Source organism: Uranotaenia lowii, chromosome 3, assembly GCF_029784155.1.
Source record: "Uranotaenia lowii strain MFRU-FL chromosome 3, ASM2978415v1, whole genome shotgun sequence".
Lineage (NCBI taxonomy): Eukaryota > Metazoa > Arthropoda > Insecta > Diptera > Culicidae > Uranotaenia > Uranotaenia lowii.
In genome coordinates, this window is record NC_073693.1 from 326,091,124 (window position 1) to 326,106,967 (window position 15,844).

General features: G+C 36.3%; 1 protein-coding gene across 1 annotated transcript in view; it reads left to right on the plus strand.

Moving 5' to 3' along the window:
* Positions 1-15,844, plus strand: part of LOC129753810 (furin-like protease 1, isoforms 1/1-X/2) — a 95,269-nt gene that overhangs the window by 55,138 nt on the left and 24,287 nt on the right. The window contains exons 4-8 of the mRNA XM_055749659.1: positions 955-1,436; positions 1,514-1,719; positions 1,897-2,083; positions 2,180-2,353; positions 11,505-11,623. Coding sequence (XP_055605634.1) covers positions 955-1,436; positions 1,514-1,719; positions 1,897-2,083; positions 2,180-2,353; positions 11,505-11,623 — 1,168 coding nt within the window. The remainder of the gene's footprint in view (positions 1-954; positions 1,437-1,513; positions 1,720-1,896; positions 2,084-2,179; positions 2,354-11,504; positions 11,624-15,844) is intronic.

The following is a 15,844-nucleotide window of genomic DNA, read 5'->3' on the forward strand; positions in this document are numbered from 1 at the left end:
ACATTAATTAGGGCACGATGAGCGTTTTCTGCCGAGGATTCTAGCAGTGAATTCAACTCGATGAAGTCAACTGAATAATAGAGCTACAACTTGACTCGTTTCATCTGACGATTTGGCCAAGAGGCGATGGACGCGCTCGCTATCCCGGTATACGATTTTCCATGCGTTCAAAAGAGAAAACAACAGCCTTCATTCCAATTTCACTCCGATTAGCTGTCATTTTTATGGAAATGTGTGTAAAAGTAAAAAGCGAGCTTTATTCTTTTTAGTAGGGCCAAGCCAAATTGGAAGGTGTCGGAGAGATAATCAGAGGCCCAATCGTCAGATGTAAACTAGTCAAGCTGTAGCTCTATAATTCAGTTAACTACATAGAGTTGAATTCGCTGCTAGATTATATGGCAGAAAATGCTCATCGTACCCCGATTGATAGTGCTCTGCTCGCCCCGAGTTAACAAATTTAAGTAAAAACGCGTTTTAAAATTGATTAAACTGAAAAATCCAAAATTTGATAATGGTGAAAATTCAGAAACAATGTGTAGATAATGTAGCAGTGCGTACATTATAGATCAAGATGATTTTAATGTCATAAAAGCTTATTTTGTAGTGCTCAAAAATAATTCGTCACTTGAGAACCTAGCTGGTTTTTTTTAAATATTTCTGTAAAGATGATAAGGAGATTTCTTTTTTGGTGAGCAGTACGAAACAAATCCTTAGGAAAAATTAATTAAGAAACTACGTACTTTTGTAGAAAAGAGGAATGCTTATTATGCCCTGGGTGCTCGTTATGCCCTTATCTCCCCTACATACAACAATAATCCTTTCCTGCGAATCAGTTCTGTTACACCGCATAGTAATTGCAACAGTTAAGGATTATCCAACTAAATCAAAAGCTGAACTTTCAATCTTAAATCCAAACAACACCTAATCCACCGTCAATCATAACTCTTTCCACAGGATCCGAAGGCATCATTCGACGTGAACGGAAACGACGGGGATCCGATGCCACACTACGACCTAACGGATTCGAACCGGCACGGGACCCGCTGCGCCGGAGAGGTCGCGGCCACGGCCAATAACTCCCTGTGCACGGTGGGAATTGCGTACGGGGCCAAGGTTGGCGGGGTCCGGATGCTCGACGGGGACGTTACCGATGTGGTCGAGGCCAAATCGTTGGGTCTCAACTCGCAGCACATCGACATCTATAGTGCCTCCTGGGGTCCGGATGACGACGGCAAAACGGTGGACGGGCCAGGCGATATGGCCACTCGTGCCTTCATCGAGGGCGTCCGGAAGGGGCGCGGCGGAAAGGGTTCCATCTTTATCTGGGCCTCCGGAAACGGAGGACGGGAGCACGATAATTGTAACTGTGATGGATACACCAACTCCATCTGGACCCTTTCGATTTCGAGCGCTTCCCAGGAAGGACTGGTGCCTTGGTGAGTTGAAACGAAACAGATGATGATAATCAATTGGTAGTTGGAACTAACAAAAAATGGCTCCTCTTGCTTTGCAGGTTTTCGGAAATGTGCAGCTCAACGCTAGCGACGACCTACAGTAGTGGAAACACAAACGAGAAGCAGATCATCACCACGGATTTGCACCATTCCTGTACGGCATCCCATACGGGGACATCTGCTTCTGCACCGCTGGCTGCCGGAATCGCGGCACTAGTTCTGGAAGCAAATAGGAATCTAACCTGGCGGGACCTGCAACACATAGGTAACCCTAATGCTCGCCCAATTCGAATGCCATTAGCACGTACCGTTGTGTAATTTTTCAACTCGTCGATTCGTGTGATAAGATTCTCTCTCGGGAACGAACCAACCTACGTATCCCTTTTCTAATGCAATCGTTGCTTCAATTTTTCCACGTTTTTTTTCTCTCACCCTCAACCAGTTGTCCGGACGGCAAAGCCCGGTAATTTGAAAGATCCGACATGGTCAAAAAACGGCGTCGGCCGTCGGGTATCGCATTCGTTCGGCTACGGGCTCATGGATGCTGCCGGCATGGTCCGGCTGGCGCGAACTTGGAAAACCGTTCCGGAACAGCAGGTCTGCGAAATCAACGCGCCCCATCTGGATAAGTACGTGTAACTTGTAGTAACAGACATTCCCGAGGAAACAGGGAAAATCGTTTAATTTTTCACTGCTTGTTTTGCTTCCCGGTTTCATTTTTCCAGACAAATCCCGCCCCGGACCAAGGTCGTTCTGCAGCTGACCGTGGAGCACTGCAAGGGAGTCAACTATCTGGAGCATGTACAGGCCAAAATTACGCTGACCTCGCAGCGCCGAGGGGATATTCAAATTTTCCTGACGTCCCCGTCGGGCACCCGGGTAACGCTGCTGACGCCAAGGTGAGTCAATGTCAATCTACGACGAACGATAGCTAGTTATGTAGATGTAAAGATACGTCAATCTTCTCGTTGCAATACCCTGTTACAATGTTTTATTAGATTGTTTGAAAAATGTTGAGATAAATCATGCGTCATTTGAATTCTTGTTTGATGATAAGGCATGGAAAACTCAAATTTCAAGAACTAATAATTCCATACATTGCAATTCTTAAAATTTAGAAAGGAATCAAACCAAAAGTTCATAATGCAGCGATGGTGGTGATGGGCACAGAGGTACCCAAATTTAAAAGGTCCTAAGTGGAATCTAACGATTCATGGAAATGATTCTCTTTCTCTATACGGTATAAAAATCAAAACGTGACAATAAGCGTGCTTCAAATGCTTAGACCGCCAACCACAAAAAAGCTATATGTGTGACGTTGGGGGAGATTTTATATGATGATCATTGATTGGTGCAAAAAACCTGATCTTTAAATTATCACTACTCCAAGTCCACTGACAGAATTTCTTTGTCATAAACGATTTATTTTGAAAAGTTTTTTCAAGTTCAAAATATTCTACACTGCAACTGGCAGTTCCTTTTTTGGTTTCTGATTCGGTCCACTTCTAATGCATTTATTGTCAAAGTGTAGTTGCTGCGTGATAGAACCATATTTAGACAAGAACCAAGGACCTGAGACCATCTGGTGAATGTTACATCAGAAAACAGTGAACTAGTGATTCTTAGCTGAGTATTTCGTCGATTTGGCTGTCAAAAATATAAAACACTCAGAACATAAATAACCCAAAATTGACCTCCAGATTGTAACAACACAGAGTACAGATAGTTTTCTTTTTTTTTTGGGGTATGGAAAAAGCAGAATAATAATGGCAGCTAAAAAAATCTGCGCTTAAAACGAAATCTTTTTCTGTTAGAAATGTTGATTCGTTTGATAAGTAATTTGTTTTGCATTGAGTTACTGTTTTTTTGGGAATTAGTGAATTATTTAATTGTAGAAAAATGTAAAACAAACGTTGAACTATGAGTCTGATTTAATATGTATGAACTATATGTAAGTTCAAAAAGGATAAAGTAAACATTCGTAGCAGGTTTTCTGCATGATATTATAATTAATGATACCCCTCGAATAGATAAGCTCTACTTTTCGATTAGGGACAGATTTTTTCACCAATTTTACTCATAACGAAGCATTTCAAATCTAATTAAATGAATGAATCATTCCTGCTTCCACGATAGGACTTAAGTACTTCCGAAAAGATTTGAAGAGCTTCCAAATATTGAATATGGCCCTTGTCAGATCAGAGTAACTGCATAAAGGTTACCGGGACATTACGTAAGAATTAAAGAAATTGGACACCACCAAAAAGCCTTAATGTCTAGAAACGTAATGAGTGTTTTGTTTCTAGAGTTTAAAAAATACCTTCGTACATATTGTTCCAATTGATTTGAATATTTCATCCTTATATTATTCTCATTACAGATATCCGATAACAATTAATCTGGAATTAATCTTGGAATTTGTGTTCATCTCTGAAATTAATTTAAAATTATAATCAATTTTGGGTGACTGAAATTACGTTTGGCTTTGAACGTTTTTCCATTTTCTAGTATGGGAGAGTGGGGAATCATGGGCCACTTTTTCCTTTGTTCCATACCTTCTTTGTTATAAAACATAAAATGAAAATAAAAAATGGTACGGCTTTCTACATTTTTAAGTGTATCAAGAGTATCTTATTATTCGGGTGTAAGTTTGTTATTATAAATAGGTATTTATTCATTTAAAATCATTACTTTCTAAAATAAGTCCTAGAAGTGTTTAGTTTTTTTGAGCTTTAAACTAAGTGAGGGATCCTGATGGTCTCATTTGAAAGAAAAACTTGTTTGGTGCTCAAATAAGAATCTAAATTCCACAAAAAATTTCCAAATAATTATGAACAGGTTAGACAGAATCCTTAACCAGACAGAATTTTGAATCTTAGATTTTCAATATGAATTTTTTCTTCAATTGTTTTTTCGTTTTTGATGAAACTCTAATATTTCAATTCTCGATTACCTCGAACTAAGTTTCAATATTGCATAAGAATTAAAACTTTTTCATATTTTCTTTTAAACTTCCGGAATGATGAGTTTCGAATATGAAAAATGAATCTTATATAAGTTTTTAATGCAAAACCAAGGTTCGAATCAGGATATTATCCCAATGATAAACCGTGGAAATAAAAAATAATCAACTGGATGCAGATTCCACAATCCGATCACAGGCCAAGTTTGCTGAAATCACATAGAATTTGTATTATTAAAGAGTTTTGAGCAAAATTTAGTCACAGAATCTGTGTCACAGATAACAGAATTTTGAAATTTTTCACAAAACCCACAGATTTCCTAATTTTTGAACAGAATTTCATAATTATAATTTTTTTTTATCACTTTCGACTTTTCATTTCTAACTTAAATTTATAAACCTATCAAAACAAGGTAATATAAATTGACTTTCGTTGATGTTTGACATGATTTCCCAATATATTAAATAGAAATGGGATAAGATTTCGAGGTTTAGGTTTTGGTGATTCACTTGAGTCAATCGTCCTAATCCTAATCCTAATCGTCATAGTCGAATCAAACTAATTTTCACCCTTTAATGCATAGTGTTGTTTTAAAACAACACTTATCAAAATCCAAATATCTCGAAAATGCGTGAATATTTTTAAGTAACGTATTCACAAAAAATATTCTAGAGATTAAAAGAAATTAGCTCATGGTATTTTTTTTTACGATATTCTAATGTATGTGTGAAATATCGAACAAACTATGCAGAAAAATTGCAAAAATCAAATTTATTTATTTTTTTTGAAAAAAGTAGGTTTTGGAAAATCGCTATTATTTCTTCAGATTCGCACATTCTAACAAATTTTTTAATCTCAATAAATCACAAACACCTTCCTGCACTCAATTAACAAGGTTTTGAAGAAATTATCAAAATCGTATTGAAATGAACTAATTTCAAAAAATATTTTTCAACTTTGATAGGCCATAACATTTATAATACTCAAAATAACGACTTCAAACCTATTGAGTTTTGTTATTCGAATTAAAACGTTATTATTTCACTGAATCAATAACAGCAATTCTCATTTTAAAAAAGTCATGCTTTAGAGGGTTAAGCTTAAAAAGAGAGTGATTATATTTGAGAGCCACATTATATATTATAGTTTTTGTTATCGTCTGTTTAAGCTCTGAAAAAAAGGGAAGCGATTTCGGCGTTTAGTGAAACTATAGGAGAATTTATATCCTAAACATAGCTAGATACGAAATTGATCTACACGAGCCATCCACTGATGAACCAAAACAAAGTCACCAATCGTATCGTACCCGAAACGTAAACCTTCAGTTCTTTAGGAATTCCCTGAAAGAAACTCAGCTTTGGAGCTTATTTCTCAATAAACCCTCTCAATACGTTTAATAGACATTCTGCGGTTTAGACAACGTTTATAGTTCGCCTTTCTCTTCATATCAAAAGCGTCCGAGTGCGCTCGTTCAATTTTCCGGGAAAAGGGAATTCAGATTCCGCTCCAATCCCCAACGTAGCTTCATATGTACATATACAGCCTTTCAAAGGTGCTCTCTGGTCCTAGATACCCTCCTCGGGCACTAGAGCAAACCGCTTACACGACAGTTGCTCGCCAAACCCGGAGTACCGAATGTGACGTCTATGATGGATTCACGCCTGTGAGGAATATTCTGATAGTGCGCGGTTCACTCTTGGGGTTTTTTTGACCGGGTAGGTCACTCCTACACATTGAAGTTCCACTTCGTGTATGTTAAACACCATAGCGCTAGACCTCTCCAAGAACCTCCTAAACAAGGGCAAAGTAAATATAGAAGAAAATCCCATTTAATCTTTCTTACATACCTTATGAGCCCGCTGCGATTCTGCGTCGCACAGGTTCGTCGTAAAAGACCTCCACTGTTTACAACCCGGACGACCCCATCGTCGTCGTCCCAGTCATGATTCTCGTCGACAGATCGGATTTCGGTGGCTAGGCTTCACCGCCTCGTGCTTCGGGTCTGCCTTCGATGTCCTTCTCGATTCAACTCGAGTGCCTCTCTGCAAATCTCGTTTACATCATTTTGTAGGGTAGGTCCAATCCATCTCCACCTTTTCCTGTAGATTCTTAAGTGTATTCATCCACCATTGTGTTGAACTTCCCTTTCTTCCATCTTGAAGGAGCGTAGCAGCTGCAGAAGAAGGTGCCTTTAATGTTTGCAATCATCAATCCGTCCCGAGAATCTACCACTATCTCTTGGAAAGGAAAAAGCCCTGTGGCGGGGGTTCTAAAGTGCCCTACAGACCACCCAACTCTAACACTCACAGGCGAATCGTTACAATCTGCATTTCACCGTACACCTTTCTAAGCCTCATTGCTACTGATTCGTTGCTCAGGCCAGGTATGCTGGACAGTGCTTTCTCGAGCTCCTCCGCAGTTGTGAACTCATTCTATAGCTGCAACCTGTAAGAACACTCGGATAACCACTTCTTCACCTAGTCTTTCTTCAGCTCGAAGAGACATTCGCCTTTTTGGATGATATTCGCCAAAAGCAGATAATATAAGCTTTGAGCGTAGCTCCCGAAACAGTTCCGCGAACGTTGTGCCTTCTCTCGCTTTCACGGTGAGGACATCATCCCTTGACATCACTTGTTGAGGTTTGGGTTTTGGGGGTGGATCAAAGTACGTGACAACATTTCTTTTTGGGTAGAATGCATTTTGAACCATACTTAGAACTATGCGCCAGCCTCCGGCACTGTTTTCTCCATCCATCCTTAGGGTCTGTGTCCCATCTTTTCCTGAACGGGTCGTATACAATCGGGGAGCTCCGAACCCTTAAGAAGCAACCAAGATTGATGGGGACCTTCACCGCAGACTTTGCCTTTAGTTTCGTCGTTTCTGCACGTTACTGGTGCTCTGCACAAACTCCTATATTTTGTCGACCGTGTCAACAAGCCATACTTTTTTATGCCCTTTGATGCATCTCTTCCTACAACTGAGACCTGCTTCTCTTGCTGGGAACTACTTTGTTTTGCAGTGGGGTTATCTGCGGCAAGGCTTCTCCCCGCTTCCTTGGTTAACTTCATTCCTATCTTCATTAATACTTTGGTCAGTAGAGGAGACCTAAGAAGTCCTCTCTTCGCAAAGACCTTGGCTTGCGTTCTTCTGCCCTCTCTATCGACCAAGCTAACGTCATGTCTGTTGTCTTCACGTTCCTTCTGTTTTTGGTTTTTTTATTGTTTGTATTCATTATGAGTCCCCCGATGTTCCAAGGGATCTGTCAATTTGGTCGAAATCTTGTTCGTGCTCCAAAAAAGGGCTTTGGTTTGCTGTTAGTGATTCTCCTGCTTCAACCACTACGCCAACCCACACCCAGCTCAACCATCTGCCAGAGAAGTTCGGAACTTCACCAACAGATGGCTGCTATCATTAGGACCTGAAAGATGGCATATGATGGGACATGATGGGGCGAAATAGGGATGACGTCACGGGTCAATATTCGCATTGAGACAGCACATTCTGGTTTGCTATTGCTGGAGTCAACAGATCGGCTTTTGTTGAAAACGTTAAGTTCAAGTGGTCTTTTTTTTATTAGTTGATCACCCAGGTGGTAAATCCTTTTTACGAATTGCATTCCAAGGCACGGTGAGCCACCGCGTCCCTCCAGTTTGCTATTCTGGGTTCACGGGTGCAATTGGTGAATCATGATATTATGTACCCCTACACCATAAAGTCCACCTGGGGCCTCTGGCCACAATTCCCATCAGGAACTGCAACGAAGGCTGTACCCTTGATTGTAGACCATACTCGCGTAAAGCGCTCCAAGGCAATACACATTTATACGTACTATTTCAACAAAGCTCTCCCCCTCCAATACTCCATTACTCCATTACTCTTTGAGACTAAGTCTGAGGCCATGCCACATGTTTACGGTACAAGGCCCTCTGCCCGTCGTGAGTCAATCATATCCGCGAATCGGGGCCAGGAACCTCCCCAAAAAGCAGACCTATCAACACGCGCTCGAACACTTGGTCGTCCCGCATTACGGGATCGCGACTACCCGATACGCCTGACGACTCCTCCCTCTTGCGACTGAGCACTGGTACTAAGGTACCCAGTCGCACCACGTTTGTGCCACACTCGGTACGCAGGCTGTCATCGAAGCTTGACAGTACCAAGTGAGACGTGTTGTCCTCTTGGCCGTACGCATGTAGGTGACGAGTCTGCAGACACGTTTCCACTCTGCACAACGGTGAGGTGAAACTACTTCGCAGAGCAAAGTGGTTCAAGTGGAAGCAAAGTCCAGAACTGTAGTTAAGACTCAGTGAGTTTTTAGAAAAAGAGACATCCAGGTAACCGCAAAAACCGAACCCGTAGCCAGCTTGTCTTACATCTGGAGCGCGTAGATCCCAAGTCAACTGTGGAAATTTGTATTGAGATCATAAAACATATCGTTCGTGGTATAAAGCTGCTAGTTCGTCGACACCGAGACACCGAGGTATCGTTCCGAAGACGAGTTGGAGGGTCGATAGTTCAGCGACCTAATCGCCCAGTACCACAGCATTGCTTTAAGGTAGAAGTTACGATAAGGTTGGGAACCGTAAATTGTGGTTATTAGGACACAAAACTCACTAGTATATTCGTAGATGAATAAAGTGAAAAACTACGACCGGTGATGTTAAAGTGTTTTCTTGGGCATTGTTCGCGTTAAATTTAGCCGACCTTGAGGCATTGTACGGGGGGTTTCTGCATAGTTGTATAGCTAGCCGATCTGTTTGTTACAACGAGGAGCTAGGGAAGTAAATGGTCAACTGTGCCCTGCTTTAGTCAGGCGACCTGTTAACCTTGCACCTTATCAGCATGGTCCTTTGCATGAGTGCGATTCCGCGCCCCTAAGAGAGGCAAAACTTGGGCAACCTTGGGTCATTCTATCCAATGAATGCCATTAGAGAAGTCCGAGTCCGTTGCATATGTCATTCAAAGAGAGCGGTTTATAAGAACCAATTGCATAGACCATAATCATACATGTGTCTTGAAAAGAGAGGGGGGGGGGGGTCCAATATTTAGCACGTAATCTGGGTCTGAGTACCCTCTTACGGCAAGAGTCACCACTGCAGACTAATGCCGCACAGCGGAATTCTGTGGGTATATCAAGTGCGGTAACTATTTTCTTCATCAATACTAATATAATTAACCGTCAGGGTGAGACATGACATGGGTTTCAATTTAGATAAACAAGAGGTGAAATTGTCACCTGAGGCATTAGGGGAACCCCCCGAAAAATCCCAGATCACTTCCTCGTAGACACTCCTACCAAGGTTCCCCATCGCGCAACGCTTCAATGAAGTTTAGTTCTTAACTCGATCAGTAAACGTTGAAGACCTTGGGCTTATTAATATGATTCAAGACGTCCAAAAGTTTTCAAGTGCCACCAAATATATTTAAATTGGAAAATCTCACTAGTCGTGGGCGTAACACAAAAGCTTGCGGGGGAAATTTTTCTAACCTTTTTGGCTGCCTCCAGGATGATGAAGATCTTCTTAACAATATTATTAACAAATCGGATCACATGATTAATAAATCCCACAAGGATTTAGGCTGAAAATTCTAAATTTCGTAAATGAAAAAGAAGGACGTTATCGGTTCCACTCGACATACTCTAAAAGATATCTCGTAAATCGACGCGAAATCGAATACGAACTTATTCATCATTAAACTTGTTGAAACTTACGGTTTCCTGACGGCATCCGGAACAGCAGCAAACGATTTCTGCTGCCACGAGCCGAACCAAAACATTATCTGTTTTTGTTCAACAACAAATCAATGATTGCTGATGACAGGTGATGATGATAAACGCGGTACAAATGTTTACGGTTAAGCGAGACTACTCAAATTGGGTTCGTGGTAACACAACAGTGTTGCCAGATATTCTGTGTTATTTTCTCAATCAAAGTCGATCTTCCAGATTCGCATTACACGTTTATTTATAGTAATAAAAATCCCTGGTAAGGAAATGAATAGTTAGGTAAGTATGACAGGATATTATTTTTAGCAACTCACGTTTAGTGATCTGATCCGTTATGAATAGTAAATCCTTCTAAAGGCAAACGAATCTTCGACTTGTTTAAGTTGATTGCGTTATAAAATTACCTTCACAAGAGTGAGATTGCAGTTAAGCTGTGAGGCTATAGGTTATCTATGCTGATATCGGTACGCTATAAGTGGAAAACGCAACTTATTAAAATCTATTGGCAAATAAACCACCTCACTAACTAACCTTTAGCAAGCACTTCTTCAAGGAATAACTACTGTTTCGCAAACCGCGTATAATCGTTATTTATAATAAGTATAATCAACTAACTTCGGTAACACGTTTTTCACCTCCAAACCACACGTTTTCTTTGATGTTTTGTTTTGCTCATCTATCCTATTACTATTGCTGTCAAACGGGTGCTCGAGGTTGGCTGCCAAACGAGGGACCTCGTGACGTTCTGGGTAAGAGTATCAAAGTACTCATTGAGAAATGAGTACCTTCTCGGTTAGGAAATATGAAAAGTGAAAAGTGACAAATATCTATCGCTAATGTAATGGGTGGTTGTTTAAGAACTGGACGAACAAACCTGAATAAAGATAACTCTATTCCACTATTGAAACCTGCATTAAAAAAAACACTTTATACAGTTCGGGCTAAATTTGGAAATTTAAATATATTGAGATTGTTCTGGGTTTTCCGTATTTTTTTGAACACACTGACAATTGCTTATGAGACATGTCTTTGAGTTAAAATAAAGCAGACAAACAAATAAAAATGTATTGAGCTAAACAACGAAAAGACACCTTTAACAACATCCTTCGATGTAAAGCTGCATGTAAATTGCCAGAAAAACGCCAGTAAAACAACATGTGCAAATCACAAAAGGCAACAAAGCTTCAACCTCTCGAATCGTTTCAAGGTGCTGAAAAACGATGGTCGAAAAAAATCGGCTCAACACTTCTCAACAGGCTTCCGCAACTCTCAGGAGTCAGCGTCGTCGCTTTCATTTACATATTTTTTGCTTCATGTTTCGGTTTCATTTTTTTCATTCTTTCCTTTTGTCCTTTGCAGACCCCACGATCTGTCCCGTTCCGGTTTCAACCAGTGGCCATTCATGTCGGTGCACACATGGGGCGAAGCTCCCCACGGAACCTGGCAGCTGGAGATCCACAACGAGGGCCGACTACTAGGTAAGCTAACTTCAGGCGCTATGAAAAACCAAGGAAAAGGAATTATGATGGAGGACCAACAGGGAAAAAAATCCGTCCTACCAAAGGAAGGAGCCAGCAGCTGGGAGAAAAAAAACGCTGAGCCAAAGATTGATGGAAACTCATTTTCCGTAACGAAATGGATCGGTTCGGTTTTTTTTCTCTTGCTTCTCACTTCATTCTCGGACTGTCCACCGGAATCATTTTCCTAGGCATTTTTTTCCCTCAACTTCATGCTGTGTTGTATGCTTTTCTTCTACTAAACCAATAGCTTGGGTGATGGTGCTACCTACTAATAACAAGAGAAAAAAAAAACTTAAAACCTTGGTATTGTGATGGCGTATGATGGTAATCGGTTGCTTAAGCGATGATGGCGTGTCGCACACAACGCAAGGCAACGACAATGGCGCGTTCCGGATGCGTTCGTTATCTTGACCCGGAAGAAGGCCAGAGACTAACAGACCCGGTCAGAGATGGTCAGAGCTTGTGAGGTATATCCGTCTCGGAATTTTCCAAAGGCCGTGGCCAGCCAGCCAGAGTGATGGTTTCGATTAAGTTCTAACAAAGGACAGGATAAATTTTCCTGGCCAGAATAGGATGTTTCTCATTTTTTATTTCTTTTGTTGGTCTGTAAAATTCTTTGAAGCTTTGATCAACGTTTTAAGTTTTAAGTTTTTTTGTTTTTATTTTTTATAACTTTCATACACCCCATTGTTAAAAGAATTTTTTAAGAAAAATTTTCATTCATCTCCTATTCATCAGCAAACCGAACCGGGGTCTTCTTGCATTCATTCGTGGTAAAGAGCAATAACTGTGTGTAATGAAATTTCCTACGAAGTGTTTTGCGAAAGCAGGAAAGATGATGATAACCGTTTAGCCGACTATCAGTCATCCGAGTTGTGATGATCCGCAGCACAATGTCCCTCATCTGCAGCTTCAGGGGAGAGAGAAAAAAGTCTGCCTTTGAGGTTTGTTTTTCATTGTCTATAGATAATTACCACAGAATAATGTTTATTTTTAATTAAGGAGATGGAAGTCTTTTATTAAAATAAATGTCCATACCTAGCCATGAAGGAGTATTGGAATTATTCCACATTCAAAACTTTTGCTATAGAAAACAGACCCGTGAGAAATATCAACAAAACCAGTTTGGATTCTGAAAAATGGATTTTTTTAAAGAAAAAACAAAAGTAACCAAAATGACAAAGATGTAAAAAATGACAAAAATGAAAAAATTGACAAAAATGACACTAAAATGTAACAAAAACGACACAAAAATGATTCAAAAATGAAGCAAAAATTACACAAAAACGACACTAAAATAACAAAAAAATGACACAAAAATGACACAATTATGACACAAAATGAAAAACATAACACAAAATGTCAAAAAAATTCCACAAAACTGGCACAAAAATGATAAAAAATGACACAAAAAAGGCACAAAAGTGAAACAAAAAAAAAACAAAAATAGGAAAAATGCCACAAAAATTAAAAAATCATGACACAAAAATGACACAAAGCTGAAACAAAAATGACACAAAAATGACTCAAAAATGACACAAAAATGACACAAAAATAACAAAAAAATGACACAAAATTACACAAAAATGACAAAAAGGTGACACAAAAATGACACAAAAATGACACAAAAAGACACAAAAATGACACAAAAATGACCCAAAATAACACAAAAATGACCCAAAAATGAAACAAAATAACACAAAAATGAAACAAATGACAAGAAAATAACACCAAAATGACACAAAAATGACACAAAAATGGCACAAAAATGACACAAAAATGGCACAAATATTACACAAAAATAACATAAAAATGGCACAAAAATTACACAAAAACGACACAAAAATTACACAAAAATGACGCAAATATAACACAAAAATGAAACAAAAATGATACAAAAATGGCACAAAAATGTCACAAAAATGTCACAAAAATGACACAAAAATAACACAAAAATGGCACAAAATCACACAAAAATGACACAAAATTACACAAAAATGACACAAAAATGACACAAAAAAGACACAGAAATGACAAAAAAATGACACAAAAACGACAAAAAAATGACAAAAATTACAAAAATTACAAAAGTTACCAAAATTACAAAAATATCAAAAATTCCAAAGACTCCAAAAACTACAAAAATTACAAAAATTGCAAAAATTACAAAAATTACAAAAATTACAAAAATTACAAAAATTACAAAAATTACAAAAATTACAAAAATTACAAAAATTACAAAAATTACAAAAATTACAAAAATTACAAAAATTACAAAAATTACAAAAATTACAAAAATTACAAAAATTACAAAAATTACAAAAATTACAAAAATTACAAAAATTACAAAAATTACAAAAATTACAAAAATTACAAAAATTACAAAAATTACAAAAATTACAAAAATTACAAAAATTACAAAAATTACAAAAATTACAAAAATTACAAAAATTACAAAAATTACAAAAATAACAAAAATAACAAAAATTACAAAAATTACAAAAATTACAAAAATTACAAAAATAACAAAAATTAAAAAAATTTCAAAAATTAAAAAAATTACGAAAATTACAAAAATTACAAAAATTACAAAAATAATAAAAATTACAAAAATGACAAAAATTACAAAAAAATACAAAAATTACAAAAATTACAAAAATTACAAAAATTACAAAAATTACAAAAATTACAAAAATTACAAAAATTACAAAAATTACAAAAATTACAAAAATTACAAAAATTGCAAAAATTACAAAAATTACAAAAATTTAAAAAATTACAAAAATTACAAAAATTACAAAAATTCCAAAAATTACAAATATTACAAAAATTACAAAAATTACAAAAATTACAAAAATTGCAAAAATTACAAAAATTACAAAAATTACAAAAATTACAAAAATTACAAAAATTACAAAAATTACAAAAATTACAAAAATTACAAAAATTACAAAAATTAAAAAATTACAAAAATTACAAAAATTACAAAAATAACAAAAATTACAAAAATTACAAAAATACAAAAATTACAAAAATTACAAAAATTACAAAAATTACAAAAATTACAAAAATTACAAAAATTACAAAAATTACAAAAAAATACAAAAATAACAAAAATTAAAAAAATGACAAAAATTACAAAAATGGCAAAAATAACAAAAATTACAAAATTTACAAAAATTTCAAAAATTACAAAAATTACAAAAATTACAAAAATTACAAAAATTACAAAAATTACAAATATTACAAAAATTACAAAAATTTCAAAAATTACAAAAATTACAAAAATTAAAAAATTACAAAAATAACAAAAATTACAAAAATTACAAAAATTACAAAAACTGCAAAAATTACAAAAATTACAAAAATTACAAAAATGACAAAAATTACAAAAATTACAAAAATTACAAAAATTACAAAAATGACAAAAATGACAAAAATGACAGAAGTTACAAAAATTACAAAAATTACAAAAACTACAAAAATTACACAAATAACAAAAATTACAAAAATGACAAAAATAACAAAAATTACAAAATTAAAAAAATTACAAAAATGACAAAAGTTAGAAAAATTACAAAAATAACAAAAATTACAAAAATTACAAAAATAACAAAAATTACAAAAATAACAAAAATTACAAAAATTACAAAAGTTACAAAAATTACAAAAATTACAAAAATCATTTCATTGTCATTTTTGTCATTTTTGTCATTTTTGTCATTTTTGTCATTTTTGTCATTTTTGTCATTTTTGTCATTTTTGTCATTTTTGTCATTTTTGTCATTTTTGTCATTTGTGTCATTTGTGTCATTTTTGTCATTTTTGTCATTTTTGTCATTTTTGTCATTTTTGTCATTTTTGTCATTTTTGTCATTTTTGTCATTTTTGTCATTTTTGTCATTTTTGTCATTTTTGTCATTTTTGTCATTTTAGTCATTTTTGTCATTTTTGTCATTTTTGTCATTTTTGTCATTTTAGTCATTTTAGTCATTTTTGTCATTTTTGTCATTTTTGTCATTTTTGTCATTTTAGTCATTTTTGTCATTTTTGTCATTTTTGTCATTTTTGTCATTTTTGTCATTTTTGTCATTTTTGTCATTTTTGTCATTTTTGTCATTTTTGTCATTTTTGTCATTTTTGTCATTTTTGTCATTTTTGTCATTTTTGTCATTTTTG